This window comes from Choloepus didactylus, chromosome X, assembly GCF_015220235.1.
Source record: "Choloepus didactylus isolate mChoDid1 chromosome X, mChoDid1.pri, whole genome shotgun sequence".
Taxonomy (NCBI): Eukaryota; Metazoa; Chordata; class Mammalia; order Pilosa; family Megalonychidae; genus Choloepus; species Choloepus didactylus.
In genome coordinates, this window is record NC_051334.1 from 127269195 (window position 1) to 127293425 (window position 24231).

At 38.4% G+C, this 24231-nt stretch overlaps 2 protein-coding genes across 5 annotated transcripts in view; both read left to right on the forward strand.

The window, feature by feature from the left end:
• COL4A5 (collagen type IV alpha 5 chain) overlaps positions 1-11348 on the forward strand; it is a 414777-nt gene extending 403429 nt beyond the window's left edge. For all 4 annotated transcript variants that reach the window (XM_037821236.1, XM_037821237.1, XM_037821239.1 and 1 more), the window contains 4 exons: positions 4427-4604; positions 8705-8819; positions 9117-9289; positions 10147-11348. In XM_037821236.1, the coding sequence (XP_037677164.1) occupies positions 4427-4604; positions 8705-8819; positions 9117-9289; positions 10147-10228 (548 nt within the window). In that variant the 3' untranslated portion in view covers positions 10229-11348. The remainder of the gene's footprint in view (positions 1-4426; positions 4605-8704; positions 8820-9116; positions 9290-10146) is intronic.
• LOC119522689 (disabled homolog 2-like) lies at positions 5079-7111 on the forward strand. The gene has a single exon (XM_037821242.1). The coding sequence runs from the start codon at positions 5091-5093 to the stop codon at positions 6720-6722; it is 1632 nt and encodes a 543-aa protein (XP_037677170.1). The 5' UTR covers positions 5079-5090; the 3' UTR covers positions 6723-7111.
• Positions 11349-24231: the final 12883 nt, after the last annotated feature.

Consider the following 24231-nt stretch of genomic DNA (forward strand, 5'->3'; position numbering starts at 1 on the left):
AAGATGAGGTCTGAAGAGAATCTTGATTCTTAGATGAAAGAAAGTAAAGTGAGAGCTTAATTATGCTAGTTTATAATTCCTAAAATAACCACCTTGGCTTTATAAAGTATTTTCAGAGTACTCTCAAGCTATACAAAGCACCATATTTCTTTACAAAATCCACTTCATTTAACATGCACCCATGCATCTTTATTGGGATGAGCAGTTTGGTTGATGGGATAAGGCTGGACTGTATGACTCTCAAGAACCTCTTCCATATCCAAGATTTGAAGATTCTGTACTGATATTCCTCTTAAAGTTACCAAAAACTAAAAGGGATTTTTTCCTGGAATTTTGAATTTGGATGTTGGAATCCCCAATTTTGACCTGGGGCTGCCTATTTTAAAAGTCATTACCCTCTTTGCCTCCATATAAACATTTAAGAAGCTAGTCTGGTCTCTCAGTTTTTGGGATCTCTAATGTGAGAGTCCTCCTTGAGGCTGTCTTGTGAAACAGTTGTCCAGTAGCAGAGACTCCCAGGGGTCTCCTCTGTTCCCAGGGCACACCACCACACCTGCCAGCTAGTTCTGCCCACTGGAGTAGGCACACCCACTTACGTGGAAGCCAATGGTCACAGGTTATTCTATGAAGCCAAATAAAGTAGGAGTTTGTCCATCACTCTTCTCCTTCTTCTACACTCCTCTTTTCTCTTTCTCTTATTTTCTTTTTCTCCTTTTTATCTTTCCTCTGATACCTTTCTTTTTGTGCTTTCTTTTGTTATACCTTTTCTATTCTAATTTCACGACTGACAAATCATCACTATGAAAATACTCTTATTGTTTAGATAATTTTCACTAGTCTTTCTCCCATAAAATTCTTCTTCTTTTTAGTCCATTGTCTCTTTATTGTCAGTCTTATACCCATAAGGTCAATTGGAACCATTAGAAGTTTTTGAGCACTATGAAATTCAAAAATATAATACAAAGAAAAAATATGATTTGCTATCATGTATTTCAGTATAACTTTTCAGAATGCATGTATATTTAGTCAATCAAGAATAATCAGAGTATGCATTCGTACTTGGAGTCTACAAACTGGCCCTGACTCTGTGGTACACTGTGGGCCCCAGACACAGGAAGCCCATGATAAAAGTGGTTCTGGATTGTAAGGGCTCTGCTAGGGCTCACACAAGGATTAAATTGGAGATATTTTGATGACAAAGTAAAGAATAGTGGCAGGTTTGATGTTAAAGAAGCAATCATCTGAGAGAGTAAATATAGAGTCTGTGTTGAATTAGTGGAAGGATTATGGTATGTAAAAAAAAGGCTAGAGGAGACTGATTAAATACTAAAACTCTTCTGGCTGTGGGAAAAAAAAACATGCTGAAAACTATTAGTCTATTGAAACCTTATCATTTAGGGTGTAGGAGGCATTGGGAGTACATAGGATCACTCTCTCTTCAATAATTTGGAGACTGAAACGCAAAGCTCTGCATTGTTGTGGACAACCTGCAGCTTAAATACAAGGAAATACCCCTGATCTTATCATTTCAGGATTTCCTTTTATGTACCTCTTCCTTTTCTCTTCTTTCTGAAACAAAGGTATTTCCAGCTCTGTGCCTAATTGGGCAGTGACTTTAGTTTCCTTTTTAGATTACTTTTTTTTTCACCTTTTTTTTTAATATTCATTTTATTGAGATATATTCACATACCACGCAGTCATACAAAACAAACCGTACATTCAATTGTTCACAGTACCATTACATAGTTGTACATTCATCACCAAAATCAATCCCCGACACCCTCATTACCACACACACAAAAATAACCAGAATAATAATTAAAGTGAAAAAGAGCAACTAAAGTAAAAAAGAACACTGGGCGCCCTTGTCTGTTTGTTTGTTTGTTTCCTTCCCCCACCTTTCCACTCATCCATCCACAAACTAGACAAAGGGGAGTGTGATCCCCATGGCCCCCCCAATCCCACTGTCCCCCCTCATAAGCCACATTTTTATACAATTGTCTTCAAGATTCATGGGTTCTGGGTTGTAGTTTGATAGTTTCAGGTATCCACCACCAGCTACCCCAATTCATTAGAACCTAAAAAGGGTTGTCTATATTGTGCCTAAGAGTGCCCACCAGAGTGACCTCTCGGCTCCTTTTGGAATCTCTCTGCCCCTGAAGCTTATTTCATTTCCTTTCACATCCCCCTTTTGGTCAAGAAGATGTTCTCCATCCCACGATGCCGGGTCTACATTCCTCCCCAGGAGTCATATTCCACGTTGCCAGGGAGATTCACTACCCTGGGTGTCTGATCCCACGTAGTGGGGAGGGCAGTGATTTCACCTTTCAAGTTGGCTTAGGTAGGGAGAGAGGGCCACATCTGAGCAACAAAGAGGCACTCGGGAGGAGGCTCTTAGGCACAGTTATAGGGAGGCCTAGCCTCTCCTTTGCAGCAACAGTCTTCTGAAGGGCAAATCCCGTGGTAGAGGGCTCATTCGATTACTTTTTATTGTACAAACTATTGTAACATCCATTATCTAATTTGATTTTCACAATTACGATCAAGAGAGATATAGGACAAGTGGGGTTTTTTTTTTTTTCATTTTACATTCAAAAAAACTAGCCAAGAGGTAAAGTGACTTATTCAAAGCCATAAAGTTAAATAAGTGATGGAGATAAGACTTGAATCCAGCTCCCACTCATTCTAAATCCATCCCTGTCTTGATTATGCCATAATATCATTCACTCTTACGTGATCCTGATGTAGTCACTTCTTTCTGAGCCAGTTTTCTTTCTGCAAAATGCTTAACTTCAACTAAATCAATGATTTCAACCTGGGGAGTGTTTGAAAAGATTCTTAGGTCTATCCCAATCCTTTTGTATAAGTCATCATCATTTTCAGGTAAGCATACCCCATCAGATGCACGAAGAATTTCCAAGAGGTACAAAGGAATTGTTTAAGAGAATCAATTTTCAAATCCTTAACTTTCATATATACTTTTCTCCTAAAGTGGATCTGCCTGTGAATATGCTTTGAGTGTTTTCCTTTCCCACATCCTCTTTGACTATCACCCATTCTCCCCCGTATAAAAGAATCACACTACGGCACATTGCCTTGAAGTTTGAAAACCTCTAGCAGACAAATTCAAAGGGACAATTCAAAATAATGATTTTGTTAAGCTCTCCATTAACTGAAGTTCTGTAACTCACCTCTAATCCATCTTAATTATGAAATGCATTTCAATAAAGTTTACTTTTTTATGTGTAATAATTATCAAATTTTATAGTATCTATTTTGATCAGTTAGGAATTAAAATATTTTGTCATGACTTGGTTCAATTTAAAGTATTTAACATGTAAAGCCTTGTAATCACAGAAAAGATTTCTGTCATGTTAAATTTTTGCTTCAGAGAAATAGGATATAAAATATATTAAATAAAACTGTGTGAGACAATGGAAATATAATTTTGAAATGCAAAAAAAATGTAAAATGTTCAACTGTTAAAGACAAATTGATGTGTTTTTTAATGGTTGTTAGATTTCAAATCATTATATTAGATGCATTTAAGAGTGATATAAAAGTTTGGTTTCAACTATCGTTATTTACAAAACACCAGAAATGACAAATGGCAAGGTATGGAATGTTATATGCAAAATCTCAGGCCCAGTATTACAAAGTAGAGAATAGAAGGATGGGTTTTGAGCTGAGTAACAATAACCAATATCTTAATATCTGACACAGTATCAATTTATACTTCTGATGAAGAATTTTAGATGTCAAGTTAAAAACATGTGAGGGAGTACATCATTTTTTCTCATTTTTATGTGAGTGTATTGGTAGCGATAACCTCTATTGTTTCTACTAACTCTGAAATTCAAACTAGTTCTTTGTTTTTCCCTCATATCCTTCTGTTAGTCATTTATTTTTCTTCTCCTTTTTACTCACTCATTCACCTCCAAACCTGTCCTTGGTTGCTGTGCATGTTAGCACACTGTTGTCTGTAGGCTTAAAGAGATTGCAAATTCACACAATAAACATACCGAGGGTATCTCAGAAGAAGAGGAGGCAACCTGGAATAGGAGATAGCAATATGATATTGTAAGGATTCAGTGTGTGCCCTTTACTTGCCTACAGTAAATTACTAATATTCTTCAATTGAAGACACCATTATTTATAAGATTCAGCACCAGTTTAAAACCAGCTCTGGGGAATATATAATAACTTACTACAATAAATATCCACATAAATTGAAAGATACATCCTGATTTTAGAAATGTTAAAATATGAGTATAGGTGCATCTTAGAATTGAAGAAATAAAATGTATTTATTATCTAAGCAATATGGGCAAATTGCTCTTTGCAAAGTTGTTCATTAGTGTTCTAGAAGAAACTAACATATCATTATGAGACAATCTTTCAAGTTTTTCTCTCCATTTCTTCCTAGGGACAGCTGGCAGCTGCCTTCGTCGCTTCAGTACCATGCCTTTTATGTTCTGCAACATCAATAATGTTTGCAATTTTGCTTCAAGAAATGACTATTCTTACTGGCTGTCCACCCCAGAGCCCATGCCAATGAGCATGGAGCCCCTGAAGGGGCAGAGCATCCAGCCATTCATTAGTCGGTGAGACATTGGTGTAACTTTGGCTTTTACTAGTCCTCAGTTAATTAGTTAGTAAGCAATAAATCCAAAGCTAATAAACTGATGATATTCCTCCCAGATCTGGTAAAACATAGCTGCATTTATAATATTAAATTCAGTATTCAGTTTGATCTGTATCTTTCAGTAATCTGCTTTTGCCCAGGCCCTACAATTCATATAGTGTAATATACAAAGGGCTCACAGTCTAGTCATTAAGGAAATATATATAAATTAATTTAATATAAACCAATCCTAGGCTATATGCTACAATAGAGCTAAAAATATGCTATGAAAGTATAGGGAGGCTGCAGCCTGGAGGCTCCGGGGACAGGAAAGTCATGCTCATATCACAGAGGCGCTAGCTAGCATGTGTCTGTAGGTTATGTTCATTTGAGACTTCTCCACTGGAAATCACCTGGTATTACTAAGTCTCCACTAAAGCCAGGGTTTGCTGCCTGATTTCTTGCCATGTTGAACGAAGTAGAGACAAGTACAACCAACGGTCAGCCTGACCAACAGGCTGCACCAAAAGCCCCATTGAAGAAGAAAAAGAAGAAAGGCTCTGAAAAGACAGATGAGTATCTTTTGGCCAGGTTTAAAGGTGATGGTGTGAAATACAAAGCCAAGCTAATTGGCATTGATGATGTGCCAGATGCAAGAGAGGATAAAATGAGCCAAGATTCTATGATGAAACTAAAGGGAATGGCGGCAGCTGCTCGGTCTCAAGGACAACACAAACAAAAGCTCTGGGTCAACATTTCGCTATCTGGGATAAAATTAATTGATGAGAAAACTGGGGTAATAGAATATGAACATCCAGTGAATAAAATTTCTTTCATTGCTTGTGATGTGACAAACAACCGGGCATTCAGTTATGTATATGGAAGAGAAGGCCAACACCAGTTTTTTGCCATAAAAACAGGGCAGCAGGTCAAGCCATTGGTCATTGATCTTAAAGATCTTTTTCAAGTTATCTACAATGTAAAGAAAAAAGAAGAAGAAAAGAAAAAGACTGAAGAAGCCAACAAAGCAGTAGGGAATGGGAGTGAGAACCTCTTGACTCTTGATGACCAAACTACCAAATTGAAATTGGGTATTGACCAGATGGATTTGTTTGGGGACATGTCTACACCTCCTGACCTAAATAGTCCAACATCTTCAGTCAATGACTTGCTCCCATCAGACCTTTTTGCTCCTCCCATCTCAGAATCTCCAGGCCAGATGTCACCTACAGGACAACCTGCAACCCAACAGACCAACCCTCTGTATCTCTTCAAAATAAGTGTTTCTGTCCCACTAGGGCCCCTAATGGGTCTAGGTGGTGTACCAGTTACACCCCCTCAGGCAGGACCATGGAACCCCCCACCATCCTTAGTCTTCAGTCAGTCCCCTTCAATGGTCCCTTTAGGATTTGGTCAGTTGCTTATTTTTGGCACAAGACCAGCTGTTCCAGGTTGGAACCAGCCTTCATCCTTTGCAGCCTCAACTTCCCCTCCAGCCCCTGCTGTTTGGGGCCGTTTAGCATCTGTGGCAGCTAACGCTTGGCCCTCAACAACCTCCTTAGGGAATCCTTTTCAGAGCAATATCTTTCCAGCTCCTGTGCCAGCCCAATCCTCTTTTATGCTCCCTTCTCCTCTGGTCGCTCCTCCTCAGCCATCTCCCAGAACTGCTGCTGCCCAGGACATCTCCAAAGATGCCTTCACTGCCTTAGACCCACTAGGGGATAAAGACATTAAGGGAGTAAAAGAAATGTTTAAGGACTTACAACTGCGGCAGCCTCCTGTACCTGCAAGGAAGGGAGAGCAGACTTTCTCTGGGACTTCCAGTGCTTTCTCCAGTTATTTTCACAGCAAAGTTGGCATTCCTAAAGATAATGCAGACCATGATGACTTTGATGCTAATCAGTTGTTGAGCAAAATCAATGAACCACCAAAGCCAGCTCCAAGACAAGGTGCCCTGCCAGTTACCAAATCTGCTGACAATGCATTTGAGAACCCTTTCTCTAAAGGTTCTTTCAGTTCTTCACCACAAATCCCTGTGTCTCCTCAACCCGCAGCTCCTAATGTATATAGGGATCCTTTTGGAAATCCATTTGTATAACTTCTGAACTTGGTATCCTGACGATCCAGAGGAACAAAAAGGTTGGCTTTTTTAGCAGTCAAGGACAACGCTGATAGCCAGATGCGTCCTGACCCTTGTTCCAGCTTTGACATATTATCTGTTACCTTATTTCTTGCTGCCTCTTGGACCTGTAAAATGCCTTTCACTTCCTGTCTAGGTTAAAGCTAAACTGAGTCTATGGCTTTAAATAAATTCAGAAGCTAAACTCTCTAGCTTAAATGTAAATGCAGTAGTTTCCATACTTGACCTCTTGCCTATTATGTCCCTAGAACCTTCTAGAACACTCTACTCTGTACCCTCTGATTGGGAGATGCAGCCACTACAAACCCCTCAGATCATACTGTTTTGAATAAATTTTCAAATCTTTACCATTAAAAAAAAGAAAGAAAAATATAAGGAAAAGGATGTTGAATTCCAACTAGGAAAATCTGGGATAATTGTATGGAAGAAATGTGTTTTGAACTGATCTTTGAAGAACTGAAAGGACTTGAGATACAGGCAGTAATAAAGCGCATACTAGGCAGAGAAAATGGGAATGGGTAATAGACTGATGTGCCTAAAATGTAGTATGCAGAAGTTGCATAGGAAGAAAAGTTTGGAAAATTAGCTTAGGCTAAATTTTGAAAGTTAATTGGCTTTTAGGGTCACATGGAGTTTAGAAATTATTTGTATATGTTGAGGAGCCCTCCAAAGTCTTTGGGCTACATTCAGGGAAGATTACAAAACCATCAGTATGTAACATGGATTACAGAGAGGATAGTCCTAAGGTAGGGAGACAAGTTAGATAGAAAAGTATTGTTATAGTCTTGGTATGAGTGGACTAGAACTCTCAGTGGGGGGAGGGCATTTGAGATATCATATTAATAAAATAGATAGGATTTAGTATAATTGGTTAGCTATGGGAAGGAGGAACTGATAGCTGAGGTTTGGTGCATGAGTAAGTAAGAGAAGGTTGGTACCATTAATAAAGGTATCTTAGGGTTTTGCCACCTTCAAACCCTAGTTTAATTTTATCTCCTACAAATATTGGATATTGCCATTTTCAGTCAGATCGCCCTGGTGATCCAGGATTCTAGTGATCCTAAAGGATGAATAATTGGAAAGTCTAGTTTTTCTGACATTGAATGTGAACGTTAGAGACCCACTTCAGCCTCTCTAAGTAGCAAATTTATGGTGCCCCTTTTAATACATTTGCCTAAATCCTTTGGGAATTCATTTCTAGTGATTTTTGTCAGTCCTACCTCTTGGGAGTAAAAGGTCCCTAGATGTATTCCCTAATATGTGAGTAAACTGTTTTTGCCAAATTGGCCTCAGTCATATTTCAAAATGGTCCCTCATGCTCTTTATTAGTGATTTGGTAGATAGAGTTGTAGTCACTTTTGCTGTTTTACATGATTTCATAGATTTCAGCCACATCTCCAAGTGCCTGGGTACCTGCCCAGCACTGGATATGTTGTACTTCTCCAGACTTGGCCAAATGGTTAATGAATGTCCCTTGGATCAAGAATAATGGGTGGGGATTGAGAATATGTCTGTTTCTTGTCTATTCCAGTTTACCAGACATTGTTCTTACCACGATTACATTACTAAATGTCTGTCCTCCTTTGGGCACTTTGACAGCCAGAAGTATGTGCAATACAATAAGCCAAAGGCTAACAGCAATTATGGCATTGACTATAGCAAGTATGAATATAAACTTAGGGAAGAATGGAAAAGGAAAAGGCTATAAGCAGTGTTTTTTCAGTTTCTTGAAAAATGCTTACAGTCTTAATTTATAACTTTATTATGTATATTGGCACACAGGGCTTAAGCAAAAGCATTTTCAAAGTGCATTGTTCTTTTCTGAGCATTGAAGACATCTTAATGAGCCTCTATACCAGGAAGGCTTCTAAGGAAGAGGGACTGCTATTCCCCTCATATCCACTCTGTAGATTATGTTCCACCTCCCTTTCCTTTACCAGATGTACAGTTTGTGAAGCTCCAGCCGTGGTGATTGCAGTTCACAGTCAGACCATCCAGATTCCCCACTGTCCTCAGGGATGGGATTCTTTGTGGATTGGCTATTCCTTCATGATGGTATGAAACATTTTTTCTTGCCTTTGTCATCATAACTAATTATTCATCATATCTACATTTTCCACAATATGAGGAAAACCTACCATTTGCATAATAAATCACTTCTGTCCACACACTGTATTCTCCTCACACATTTTCTAGAACATATTTCCATAGTCTGCCTGTTGGCATTGCTGACTGGTTCCTTGATATAGATTTGAATTTGGGACCAAAATCAGTACACATCTTTTGGGTATTCATTACAATACTGTGGCACATGGGCATTGTGACACACTTTTTCTTATTTTCTTTTTCTAGCACACAAGTGCAGGGGCAGAGGGCTCAGGTCAAGCCCTGGCCTCCCCAGGTTCCTGCTTGGAAGAATTTCGTTCAGCTCCCTTCATTGAATGTCATGGGCGGGGTACCTGCAATTACTATGCCAACTCCTACAGCTTTTGGCTTGCAACTGTAGATGTGTCAGACATGTTCAGGTAAAGTGCTTATGGCTTCACTTCAGGTCCTAAGCTTCCTTCAGAGATGCTAGGGAAGAGAGGGACAATTCATGGATGATTTACACCCAACAAATATTGAGAATTTATTGGATCATGTCCTTTCTTCCCGCTTTTTCTCCTCATATACCTGACTCAGGTGAGATACACAGACTTAACTAATATCAGGTAGATGTGGTTGAAATAGCTTGGTAGTAGTCTTCAATAGCAAACAGATAAAGGTAAGGAAAGGTAATATGACATGTACAGTAGCAAGTCAGCAACTGTTCAGCTAGATTTAGGTTACCCTAGGAATTTATGCTTTAGTCTGTGTTCATTCCCCCAGCCCAGTGGTCTCCTTTCTCAGAATGTTTTTAGGGCTCTCATTCAAGTGTTTGAATGAGTAATACCACATACATACATGTATCTCAGGATACTGTAATCTACTTGATTTTTTTCAGTTTAAATTTATTTTTATTTATTGCTGCTTTTGAGTTTCCATTACTTCATATTTTCCTTATCCTTTAGCACATATTCATTATCAGTTGCCAAGATTCCCCTCATTCTAGGACTATTAGAAAAATGTGTAAGAGAGAGAGAAAGAGAGTGGAAGGGAGGTGGGGGCGGAGAGAAATAGGCAAAGGAAAGAGTGATAGAGAGAGGAGTCACAAAAATACCCGTTACCACTAGTGGCCCTCAGGCCACATCAGTCATTGCATTAAATCGCACTGCTCCAGAGTAAGCCATTAAGTCGTGAGGTGAGCTACTAAACACAGAATGTGTAGATATTAATTCAAACCGATAATAGAATTGAAATATCAGAAATGGCTAATCTGATTGTCTTGGTTCTTATTTCCCAGCAAACCTCAGTCAGAAACTCTAAAAGCAGGAGACTTGAGGACACGTATTAGCCGATGTCAAGTGTGTATGAAGAGAACATAACATTTTGAAGAATTCCTTTTGTTTTTAAAATGTGATATATATATATAATTCCCGGGACACAATGTCTCACTCTCCCCATCTTTACCACTGCTACCACCAATGGTGCTACTACTATATGTGACCAAGAGAACATGCTGAATGGTAACCATGAAGATTCATATGTACCTCAGCAATGTGCCAGAGCAAGGTCTCATTTACTTTTGGGGTCCAGAATGACTTTCTCCAAGGATTATAAAATGAAGATTATATATTATGCCCAGTAACTAAAACAGCTTGTTAAAAAATCAATTAAGGGAAGAATCACACTGAGTAAGATAAAGACTCCAGTTTGAGGGAAGAATTATTTTTTCATGGTGCTAATAATCCTGCTGTATCCCAGGATTTTAATATAAAAGTGTTAAGCTTATTTTGCTCTGTAAGTAAAGAATGTGTATATTGTGTAAACAGCATTTTAGCTCAACATGTTGAATCATTTGAATGTGATCTGTCATGGAACACTCTTCAAGAAAACATAAGAAAACCTAGAATATAGACAGCAAGATTTTATATCCATGTTTATCAAAGTGGGAGAATATACCCTTGCATCAAGTTACTACTGAAAGTAAATTTATTTTGAGTTTTATCCCAAGTTCTTATTTCACTTTTTCAAAATATAAATGATTTTTAGTCACTTTATTCAGAATGTTAAATGTTTGTGTTATATACAAATTATAATGTCTATGGAGCAATGTCTCTTTTGCTATATTTTCCAAGACACTTAAGACCACATGCCCCTGTTTTAATGATTCTTACATCTTGTATTTGCTTATCCCTGACTGGGCAGATTTCCCCAAACCATTTTGAGAAACAAAAATACACAAACAACTTTGATGATTCTTTTCCGAAACTGTGCTTTTTATTTTTATGTAAGAATCATTTTCTTGTGGCCTATGCTTATACAAGAACTGGGAAGAAAACACTTGCTTAGTCTTCTCTCTTCAATTACAAAAAGCCAGTGTCTGTTTCTTGCTCTTCTTTACTTTAAACATTTTATTTTAAATAATCATAGCATACCTTATTTCCTTAGCTGTCATCTTCTCACTTAATGTCTTTTGACCCACCAATTTAAATTTAATTAAAGATACCATATATTATAAAGATGGTTTGTTGTGTTTATGTATTTGCATATCTCTTCAGCCTATGTGTACAAACCCGTTCATTTATAGATGCACTACACATCTGCACATCAACAAGTGATCCCTTCTGAGAGAATCATTTAGTGCAGATCCAAACCTAAAAAGTTTCTACAGACTTGGAGATTATATAGTAAAGTAAACTTTTTCCAGTGAAGAAAATAAACCATTGGAAGGTGTTTGTGAGCTAATAAATTTATTGACACATTGTGTTGATGGTTGATAAAGGAAGCAGAATTAGTTTCTATTTGCATAAGAATTCATTAATAATGTTTAAAGCAGATTAGCGAGTTAATTTTCCTAATGTTAAGAATGAACATACGTAGCTCTCTAAAATAGTCCAGAGATTGCTGAAAGTAAGAGGCATTAAAAACCTCTATACTAAAATTTTTATTACAGCTAAAATACCAAACAAAGCTATTTTGAGAATTTTAGACCCCAATATGAGCCCATGCAAAGTCTAAAGTTCAGCATGTTAAGTGGTAAAATTTAGGGTCTGACAATGGTAGCTCTCTAGTGATAATGTTGATTTCAAGGCTAACCAGTTGCATATTTTAGTTTAATTTTCCATGTAGCCATGTGCATGAAAACACTAATGCGTAATTGTAACTGAAAACACCAAATTACATCCCATAGATTTTTCTACATAGTGTATACACAAAGGTTGCTCCTTGATTTACAATTGCAAACACTAATCTTAGAGATTTTGCTGTTTGTAGCTTTCCCTCTCACTTTTAACTGGTTGAAAATCTTGGCTCAGAAAGAATGTCCCTACTTTTTTATTGTTGCGTGTGCAGCTGGTCTATGTGTTTCTTGAATTCCCTGTCCCCATCCCTGCTCAGCTGTTCGAAGTACACAAAGCCAATCCAATCTAGGAACTTAATGCTAACTCTCTCTTACCACTGAATATTCCACGATTTTTCTGATGTAGCTGCTCTAGTATTTACATATGGAGTGTTTTGCAGTCATACATAGTTTAATGGTTTTCCCACATGGGCAGGCAATGAATGAGCTAGCTGTTCTGCTTAATCAGATACTTTGCCAAATATTTATTATGTGCGCTAAATGTTGGTTTACTAGTTGTCAATGACTCTTTCTCTCACAATTCAGAAAATATTTAAGAACCAAATCCTAATATTCCATAGCTAAATGGAAGAGTTGATCAATGGAAACTTCTACCTCCTAGAAGTCCATATGTAAAAGTGTTGTATAGGAAAATGGACATTCCCATTGCTTTTATAGATTTTTGGCTTGGTCTGCAGTCTAATGCCATGTTGGTGTCATACTCATCACTCCCAAGCTTCCAAAGGAGATTTTACTAGACACTTTGTGAGTGTACAGTGTCTTTTCCCATCCAGCCAAATTCAAAGAACACCTAGCTCTTGTGGTGCCAATGAGGTTCTTTGCTTCAATCAGCGTGGTTAATTGAAACTTCTGGTCGTGCCAAACCATCAAAAGTTTATTCATAAGTTAATCACAAGAGGGCACTATAGCCTATAAAAATGAATTAGAATCTGTAATGATTTGTGGAGCACATTGTTAATGGTGGTGGGTGTCTAAAGTCCTGCCACCAGATTCCTTGTTTTAAGCTTCATGTATTCTTTCAGTCTCATAAATATCAATAGCAAGTATTTTAAGAGGTAGTCCAGTTTCCCAATGTCTGCAACCAAAAAGAAGGGACAGCTTTACTGTCAGAGATTCTCTTCTTCGGAGCCTTATTAAGTATTGGTTCTGGTAGCATTTCCCCTGCCTCTCAACACATATAGCAAAGAGCAATAACTTTTGTTTGGCTAGGAGTTCAATTGGCTTCTTTAGCAGAGATCAGTTCTCAGGTTGGACTGTACAAACACCTTCATTCCTAGGCAGCTCCAAAATAAACTGAATAATATTTTAAAGTCATATGTCATTTCCATTTTAGAGTAGTGGTTTCTAGAGTTGATTCAAGGTGCTTGGAAGGTTTGTATAGGTGGAATATTCATAAATTGGGACACCAAAAAAGTCAGATCCAGATAATCCTGTCTCCAAAGTTCTACATCAGCAAACAATCACTAGATGTTTACTAGCTGTAGAGTACCATACTAGGTGACAATTCACAATAGTATATGCTCTGGAAAAGAGGTGTGCTATTCTATCTTTGACTACCAAATCTTACTAACTCTAGGCCAGATTATGGGCTTTTGCCCAGCAGTCCTGTTCTTCAACATATGGACAGGCAAAAGTCACTTTTATGTTACCTTAATTACTTAGAAGTAGACAGCACCCCCAACATCTAACCCCATAGGACTATTAATTGCTGACATCATACCAGATTATGCTAGATATCTTCTGTTTTTCCTTCCAGATTCACACTGCATCCTTTGCCCTGCTTTCTGCCCCATAGGGTTCCTGTGCCCTGTGGCTTCTGGTTGGGTTAGACCAATGGGACTCCCCAGCAGTGTATCAGAGGGAGGATAAGACTGAGGTCAGGATATTTATTTTCATGGCTTCCTCTCTCTGTGGGGTTTCCTCAGGTTGGTTTGTGTCCCTGGACTGATTGAATGTCACTGCTCCTCTCAAGGTGACCTGCTCTTCATAATTATCTCTCCTCTGGTTCCAGTAATCTCTCCTTTCCCTCATGCCTTCAGGTTTAGGGATGGTGACAACTCTCTTGCTGCTGTGCTGCTAGCCCTGAGATCCTACACTATCTCTTCTACTTCCCCTAAACACCACCTATATCTTTGTAATTAGTGGCTTTGTAAATAAACTCTCCTCAGATAATCCTAATTTTAGTATGTTGTCTTTTTCCTCTTGTAACCCTGACAAAATATACAAATACTTTTAGTTACCAACATCTAGTGGAGGTGCTTTATTCTGTATGTGGCAAAATGAGTGTGAATTGATAAAAATCATATGCATGATTAAGCATCCTCCACTATGAACTGAAGAATAGGCCAGGAGAAATACAATTTAACACTATTTAATCTAAGATGCAATTTATCTCACTTTATTGGAAGCTTTGTTCCAAGATTCTTAGGGCAAAATGAGGCAAATTATGTTCATTATGATCCTAAATTTTTAAGCTTTTTCCAAATATTGTCCCACTGATCTCTGAAGAATGCAGTTTGACTTCCCCTAGGTAACCATCTAGTTTACTCCAACCTATGTCAAATAAATCTCAGTTGTCTCACTGGCAGATGTCTGGACTAGATTCTAAGCACCCATAACTGATCTCTGAAGGCTCCAGAAAGAAAATGCCTGGTAGCACAACTTCTACTAGAGAAATCTGCCAAGTTAGGTGTATATGCCTGCAGTCCTCCAAAAGCCCCAAAGTGTTAGTAAGCAAAAGAATAGACAACCAATTTTTTAGTGGCTTTCTAGCCTCAAGAGCCTTTGTGAGGGGTGAGCCTCCGATAGTTCTTCAGATCTGATTCCCTTCTTTTCATCAAGGGTACCAGAGTGAGTGCTTAGACTGAAGATTACAGAAAACCAAACAAGCTCTAAAGCCAAAGGCAGTTTTAGACTATTTACTAAGCAGGCCTGGCTTCATGGAGCCCACCAAGAAGTGAATATACTTCCCTTTCAGGTAAAATACCTTTCTAGCTGATTTCCTCAAAGCCCCTAAAGTCAGCTAATTATTTTACAGATATTTCTTACATGGCTTGAACCAATACATGTCCCAGTCATTTCTGAGAGGCTCAGTGTACTTGTTTGGCCGTGTCTTCAAGATTAAGCCAAACATTTAGCAACTGTGCCTTAGCCTTCACTTCCCATTTGCACACAAGCCTCACACTAGCCAGGGGTGAGAGGTAAGGGCCTTCTCAGGTCTTTCCTGATCATGTGCACAACCTTGGGCATGCACACATCCCTATTCATGGTTTTGTCCTTCTAGATTCCCAGAAATATGTCAGAATTTTTTGAAGTCTCCTATGAACATCTCATCCCCCAGATATTCCTTTTAAGATTTTTGGTTAGCCTATTGTTTTCCCCAACTGTTTATCCACCATCTCAGCAGCCACAATATTAAACAATTGCCATTTATTATTTTGACAAACACTCTTAGGGAAAATCCTGTCGGAATTCTGTATCAGCTGGAACTCTGTGTCAGGACAAATAAAGGTATGCTCTGTGAGTGTGTTCTTCCAGGGAACCACCAAACAGGTCAAATAGTGAAAAATCTCCAGGAATTTTGAAGGCACTTCAACTCCATTCTGCCTCATTTAGTGACTTACAGGTGGTTGGGTTTTGCCATGATCAATGGCTGTTAGTTTTCAAGTCTACTACAGAGCTGAGGAGGGGGAATGGGATTGTTGCAACTTAAAACACTACAGAGCTTATTGTTCTTACTGGGATTCAGTTATTTATCTTGACTAAATGCTCCCTGGATTGCTGCAAGCTTTTTGTTAATATGCAGGGTTCTGAAAAAGTTGATTTTGACAATTTTATTCCAGTGTTCTCCTTGATTTTCTGGAGCAGTGGATTTTTGGAAGTCCTTACACTGCCATTTCTGCTGCTATCCTCAATGACCTATTTTTTAATGCATTTTTAATTGTGAACTTTAACATATATGCATAACAGTGATAACCTTCAAAGTATGAATTAACAAGCAGTTAGCAAATTTCAAAGGATATCATGGGTAACAGTTCCATAATTTCAGAATTTCCATTACTGTAAAATATACATAACAGAAAGGTGTTAATTTTTGATGTACAGCTCAACAAGCAGTTATATAGGTATTTTCAAAAATTGTTATGGGTTACAGTCCCACAGTTTCAGTTATTTCCTTATTATGCAATATAGGGTATATACAGAAAGATGAAGACTTTCAAAGAACAATTCAATGAATAGCTAAAGAGCATATTTCAAAGGATGTTATAGGTTAGAGTTCCACCATTTCATTTACCTCCTTCAAGCTATTCAAACACCCCAGCATCTAAAAAAAATATATATATTTATATAAAGTTTTAGAATTCATAGACCTTTGTTAAATCTTATCTTGTTTGTTGCTACCCCTTCTTCTCAATCTCTTTCTCCATCTTCAGGGGTGTCTAGGCAGTAAGCACCCTAACTTGTTTATATTGAAAGGGGGTGTTGACAGTATGGGGAAGGGGGCTGCATCTGATTGTTGTTCTTAAAGAGGCTTTTACCTCTGGGTTTTAGGACTTGTCTGGCATAGGAACACTCTAGTGGATTTAAGTTTCTGAGAGATAAAACTTAGCGAGTGAATATTTTATAGAATCTCAGGACCTAGGTATTTGGGGACTATTTTTGGTAAGGGCATGGCACACTGCGGCCATTTAGGATGTCTAGCTGGAGCTTGTGTAAGAGAAATCTCCAGGATAGCCTCTCAACTCTATTTTGGATTGCTCGGCCACTGTGACCTCAGCTTGTTACCTTTCTTTCCCACCCCCCTTTTGGTCAAGTAGGTATTTTCAATCCCTTGCTGCCAAGACGAGGCTCATTCCTGGGCATCACGTCCCATGTCGCCAGGGAGATTCACTCCCCTGGGAGTCATGTCCCTCGTGGTGGGGAGGTTAATGAATTTTATTGCAGAGTTGGACTTAGAGAAAGGCCACATCTGAACAACAAAAGAGGTTCCCTGGAGGTGCCTCTTAGGCATAATTATAGGAGGGCTCAGCTTCCCTTTTACAACCCTAAGTTTCACAAGAGGAAGCCACAAGTTGAAGGTTTGATTTCTTACGGAGAAGGTTCCTAATTTCACTTAATATGTATTATATCCCAGGATAAATGGATAAATCATCATCACTCTCAACTTTGAACAATTATCATAACACGAAACCTCCCAGAGCTCTTATCAGCTGTTAATTATTCATCCCTAGTATAGTGCGGTATTGGTAAGATATCCTATTAAATATAGACTATAATATGTAATGGGTAGTTTCTCCATATACCACTCTGTTAGCCCTCTGCACCAGTGTCATACTTATAAGTATATGATGTTAACACTTATTTAGATTTGTGGTGCTACTTTTTGGATTAAATGCCTTTAAACAACTCAATGAGTCACTGATACTTTTAAACCCATTGATGAACCATAGTCACACCTGACCATTCCCATACCATTAAGTTCACCCTCATTATCATATCTGTACATATTAGATAATCATTCCCCCTTCAGTAACTTCTGTCTATCTCTAGGTCCCCTATATTCTACATTATAAAACACTTATTTTACATTTTTCATGGAGTTCATATTAATGATAACACACACTATCTCTCCTTTTGTGTCTGGCTTATTTCACTCAGTATTATGTACTCAAGGTTTTTCCATGTTGTCATATGTTTCACAACCTCATTCCTTCTTACTGTTGCATAGTATTCCATCATATGTATATACCACATTTTGATTATACACTCATCTGTTAAAGGACATTTGGATTGTTTCCATCTCTTGGCAATGGTGAACAATGTCACTAAGAAACTTGGTGTGCGAATATCTGTTCGTGTCACTCCTTTCAGATCTTCTGGGTATATACCGAGAAGTGAAATTGCTGTATTGTAGGGTAACTCAATATCTAGTTTTCTGAGGAATGACCAAACTGTCTTCCAGAGTGACTGTACCATTATGAATCCCACCAGCAATGAATAAGAGTTCCAATTTCTCCATATCCTCTCCAACATTTGTAGTTTCTGGTTTGTTTACTGGCAGCCATTCTTATTGGTGTGAAATGATATCTCTTTGTGTTCTTGATTTGCATCTCCTTAATAGCTAGTGAAGATGAACATTTTTTCATGGGTATTTTAGCCTCTTTGGAGAAATGTCTTTTCATATCTTTTGCCCATTTTATAATTGGGCTGTTTGTACTATTGTTGTTGAGGTGTAGGATTTCTTTATATATGCAAGATATCAGTCTCTTATCAGATACATGGTTTCCAAATATTCTCTCCAATTGAACTGGCTGTCTCATCACTTTTTGACAAATTCCTTTGAGGTACAGAAGCTTTTGATTTTGAGAAGTTCTCATTTATCTATTTTTTCTTTCATTGCTTGTGCTTTGGGTATAAGGTCTAAGAAGTGACCTCCTAATATTAGGTCTTGAAGATATTTCCCTACATTATCTTCTAGGAGTTTTATGGTACTGTCTCTTATATTGAGGTCTTTGATACACTTTGAGTTAATTTTTGTATAAGGTGTAAGGCAGGGGTCCTCTTTGATTCTTTTGGATATGCATATCCAGTTCTCCCAGCCCCATTTGTTAAAGAGACTGTTCTGTTCCAGTTCTGTGGATTTTGAGGGCCTTATTAAAAATCAGTCCACCATGGAGTTGGCTGTCTTTTTCCAAATTCCCAATTTGATTCTGTTGATCAATATGTCTATCTTTGTGCCAATACCACGCTGTTTTGAATACTGTGGCTTTATAGTAGGCTTCAAAGTCAGGAAATGTAAGTCATCCCACTACAATTTTCTTTTTTTAGAATGTTTTTAGCAATTCGAAGCCCCTTTTCCTTACAAATAAATTTGATAACTAGCTTTTCCAAGTCTGCAAAGTATGTTGTTGAAATTTTGATTGGAATTGCATTGAATCTGTAGATCAGTTGGGGTAGGATTGACATCTTAACGACATTTATCCTTCCTATCCATGAACATGGACTATCTTTCAATCTCTTTAGGTCCCTTTTATTTCTTTTAGTAGAGTTGTGCAATTTTCTGTGTACAGGTAAGTTTATTCCCAGGTACTTGATTTTTTAGTTGCTATTGTGAATGGAATTTTTTTCTTGAGTGTCTCTTCCATTAGACATTTCTATTAGATAAGGACATTACTGACTTATGTGGATTAATCTTGTATCCTGCCACTTTGCTGAACTTGTTTATTAGCTCAAATAGCTGTGTCATCAATTTCTCAGGGTTTTGCAAATTTAAGATCGTACCATCTGCAAATAATGACAGTTTACTTCTTCCTTTCCAGTTTGTATGCATTTTATTTCTTTGTCTTGCCAGGTTGCTCTGGCTAGAACTTCCAGCACAATGTTGAATAATAATGGTGACAGCAGGCATCCTTTTCTCATTCCTGATCTTAAAGGGAAGGTGTTCTAGTTTGTAATGCTGCCAGAATGCAAAACACCAGAAACGGATTGGCTTTTATAAAGGGGGTTTATTTGGTTACAAAGTTACAGTTTTAAGGCCATAAAGTGTCCAAGGTAAGTCATCAACAATCGGGTACCTTCACTGGAGGATGGCCAATGGCGTCCAGATAACCTCTGTTAGCTGGGAAGGCATGTGGCTGGCATCTGCTCCAGAGTTCTGGTTTCAAAATGGCTTTCTCCCAGGATGTTCCTCTCTAGGCTGCAGTTCCTCAAAAATGTCACTCTTAGTTGCTCTTGGGGCATTTTTCCTCTTTTAGCTTCTCCGGAGCAAAAGTCTGCTTTCAACAGCCATCTTCAAACTGTCTCTTATCTTCAGCTACTCTCTCAGCGCCTGTGCATTCTTCAAAGTGTCCCTCTTGGCTGTGGCTCCTCTTCAAAATGTCACTCTCAGCTGCACTGAGTTCCTTCTGTTTGTCAGCTCATTCATATGGCTCCAGTGATTTAATTTAGATCTACCCTGAATGGGTGGGGTAACATCTCCATGGAAATTATCCAATCAGAGTCATCACCCACAGTTGGGTGGGGCACATCTCCACGGAAATACTCAAAGAATTACAATCTTATCAACACTGATATGTCTGCCCACACAAGATTACGTCAAAGATAATGGCGTTTTGGGGGACATAATACATTCAGACCGGCACAGAAGGCTTTCAGTCTTTCACCATTGAGTACTATGCTGGCTGTGGGTTTTTCATATATGCCCTTTATCATATTGAGGAGGTTTCCTTCAACCTTTTGAAGTGTTTTTATCAAAGAGTATGCTGAATTTTGTCAAATGCTTTTTTAGCATCTATTGAGATGGTCATTTGATTTTTTCCTTTTGATTTATTAATGTGTTATATTACATTGATTGATTTTCTTATGTTGAACCACACTTGCATACCTGGAATGAACCCCACTTGGTAATGGTGTATGATTTTTTTAATGTGTCTTTGGATTCAATGTGCAAGTATTCTGTTGAGAATTTTTGCATCTATATTAATTAGGGAGATTGGCCTGTAGTTTTCCTTTCTTGTAGCATCTTTATCTGGTTTTGGTATTAGAGTGATGTTGGCCTCATAAAAGGAGTTAGGTAGTGTTCCATTTTCTTCAGTTTTTTGAAAACGTTGGAGTAGGAATGGTATCAATTCTTTTTGAAAAGTGTGATAGAATTCCCCTGTGAAGCCATCTTGCCCTGGGCTTTTATCTGTAGGAAGCGTTTTAATGACTGCTTGGATTTCTTTGCTTGCGATTGGTTTGTTGAGGTCTTCTATTTCTTCTCCAGTCAGTCTAGGTTTTTCGTGTGTTTCCTGGAAATTAGCCATTTTCTCTAAATTGTCTAGTTTGTTGGCATACAGTTGTTCATAATATTCTCTTATGATTTTTTTTGATGTCTTCGGGATCCACAGTAATGTCCCCCCTCTCATTTATTATTTTGTTTATTTGGGTCTTCTCTCTTTTGACTTTGTCAGTCTAGCTAAGGGTTAGTCAATCTTGTTGATCTTCTCAAAGAATCAACTTTTGGTGTTATTTATTCTCTCTATTGTTTTTTTGTTCTCCATATAATTTATTTCTGCTTTAATCTTTGCTATTTCTTTTCTTCTATGTGCTTTAGGATTAGTTTGCTGTTCATTTTCTAGCTTCTTCATTTGTTCCATTTCTTCTTTTATTTTAGCTATTTCTTCCCTTTTAATGTGTGCATTTAGAGCTATATATTTCTCCCTCAATACTAACTTTGCTGCATCCCATAGGTTTTGATACGTTGTGTTCTCATTTTCATTCATCTCTATATATTTAGCAATTTCTCTTGCAATTTCTCCTTTGACCCACTGATTGTTTAGGAGTGTGTTGTTTAACCTCCAGATATTTGTGAATGTTCTAGATCTTTGATGGTTATTGACTTCTAGTTGCATTCCACTGTGGTCAGAGAATGTGCTTTGAATAATTTCAATCTTTTTAAATTTATTGAGGCTTGTTTTATGGCCCAGCATATGATCTATTCTGGAGAAAGTTCCATGAGCACTAGAGAAGAATGTATATCCTGGTAATTTGAGATATAATGCTCTATATATGTCTGTTAAGTCTAATTCATTTATCACATTGTTTATGTTCTCAATTTCCTTATTGGTCCTCTGTCTTATTTATCTATCTATAGGAGAGAATGGTGTATTGAAGTCTCCCATGATTATTGTGGAAACATCTATTTCTTTTTTCAGTTTTGCCAATGTTTGTCTCATGTACTTCAGAGCACCTTGATTGGGTACATAGACATTTATGATTGTAACTTCTGTTTGGTGAATTGTCCCTTTTATTAGTATATAGTGTCCTTCTTTGTCTCTTATGACATCCTTGCATTAAAGTCTATTTTATCTGATATTAATATTGCTGCCCCTGCTTTCTTTTGGCTGTAATTTGCATGGAATATTTTTTCCCATCCCTTCACTTCCAGTCTCTTTGTGTCACTGGGTCTAAGTCTCTTCTAAACAGCATATTGATGGTTCATAATTTTAAATCCATTCTGCCAATCTATATCTTTTAATTAGGGAGTTTAATCCATCTACATTCGATGTTATTACTGTGAAGGCAGTTTTTGAATCAGACATCATATCCTTTGGTTTTTGTCAGATCTATTTTTTCCATCTCTGTGTTTATTTCCTTTAAGTTACCCTTATCAATACTCTTCAGTTCTGTTCCCTTCTCCAGACCTCTCTCTCCTTTCTTTTTTCTCAGCTGGTATAGCTTCCTTTAGTATTTCTTTTAGGGCAGGTCTCTTGTTAACACATTCTCTCAGCATTTGTTTGTCTGAAAATTTTAAGCTCTCCCTCAATTTTGAAGGAGAGCTTTGCTGGATAAAGAATTCTTGGTTGGCATTTTTTCTCTTTTGGTGTTTTAAATATGTCATACCACTGCCTTCTCGCCTCCATGGTGCCTGCTGAATAGTCACAACTTAATCTTATGTTGTTTACCTTGTATGTGGTGAATTGTTTCTCTCTTGCTGCTTTCAGAACTTGCTCCTTCTCTTCAACATTTGGCAATCTGATCAGAATATGTCTCAGAGACTGGGTTTATTTGGATTTATTCTATTTGAAGTTTGTTCCGCATCTTTTATTTGCATATTTATGTCATTTATAAGGGTTGGGAAGTTTTCCCCAACAATGTCTTCGAATACTCTTCCTAGCCTTTTACTCTGCTCTTCACCTTCTGGAACACCAATGATTCTTATATTTGTGTGCTTCATGTTATCCATTATTTCCCTGATATCCATTTCAAATTTCTGTATTTTTTTCACCATTTGTTCTTTTGTGCTTTCACATTCCATCATCCTGTCTTTGAGTTTGCTAATTTGTTCCTCTACCTCTTCAAAAATGCTTGTTTTGTGTCTCAAGAATATTTTCAATTTGATCAACAGTATCTTTTATTTCCATAAGATCCACTACTTTTTTCATTTACTCTTGAAAATTCTTCTTTATGCTCTTCTAGGGTCTTTTGATATCCTTTATATCCTGAGGCATGTTATTGATGTTTGTGTGTACTTCTGTGATTAATTATTTGAAGTTCTGTGTCTCCTGTGGCTTTTTAATTTTGATGTTTGGGTTATCAGTATCTTCTTGTTTCTTCACATGCTTTATAATTTTCTGTTGTTTTTGGCCTCTTGGCATTTGCTTATCTTGATAGGGTTCTTTTAGGATCTGCAGGATTATTTGAACACTTATCTATAATTTGGCAGAGCTGCAGCTTGGTGGAGTGCACTTTACCTGACCTACCAGCAGACGGCACTCTTGAGCCACCTCTTACCCTCAAGCCAGTTCTCCCCCAACTTCATCTATGCACTGAGTGTGGTCCAAACCATGTGGAAGTCCAATCAGTATATGAATTTTCCATGTGCACTGGGGACTGCCAGCCCTGTGGGTGGGGGGTGTGCCCTGCACGGTTTGGCAAGGAGTCCTCTCCAGGACACAGTGGTCCCAGCTATTCCAGGGGCTGCAGGTGGAGTACTCGTGGACTGCAGAGCTGCATGTCTCACCTTCCAGCTCAAATGCCCCACAGTCCCTGTCTTCCACGTGCCCTCAAGTCCCTGGGATTGGGGGAGGGCTCCTGGACTTCCATGCAGCTCCCCTGGCTCTAGTCTGTGCACACCATAGGCTTTTGTGGAGGAAGAATGGATGCCAGCATAAGCCCACCGAATCTCAAATTCCCTCAAGGAAGCTCTCGGCCACAGGGCTGTGAAGGGTCGTCTCCTCAGCCAACTGCAAAGATGGCTGCACAGGGCATGGAAAGCTGCCCCTTCTATGCTGGCTCCAACTGCCAGTCCCTGACACAGGGCCTCTTGGTTGCAGGTCTGCAAAGGGTTATCACCCGAGCCAAGTGCTGAGGAATGTGCCTGAGGAGTGGAAGGCTGCTCCCCTTTGTGCTCACCAGCCGGCTCCAACCACCGATTCCCCAGCTGCTTTCCAGGCCAAACACTCAAGTGTCTGAAATGCAGTCTCTCAGTTTCTCCATGTGCACACTCACTATGGGTGTAGAAGTCCCTGCCCAGCCACTGGAACCCTGGAACTGCTGTTCTGGAGTGCTTTCTGTCCTTTATCTAGTGTTTTTCATGGAGGAGAATTTTACTGTAACCTGCCATCTTTCTGGTCTATTATTTATTAATTTATGAAACTCAATTGTCACTCTGTCCTTCAAGACAAGAGATAAGCAGGCCCACTTCCACACTGAATGCACACCTTTTGACAGTTCATGCTGCTTTCAAATGCCACCCTCCTAAAC

Excerpts from the sequence above, each read along its gene's own strand:
- LOC119522689 (XM_037821242.1), top strand. The coding sequence starts at position 5,091 with ATGTTGAACGAAGTAGAGACAAGTACAACCAACGGTCAGCCTGACCAA.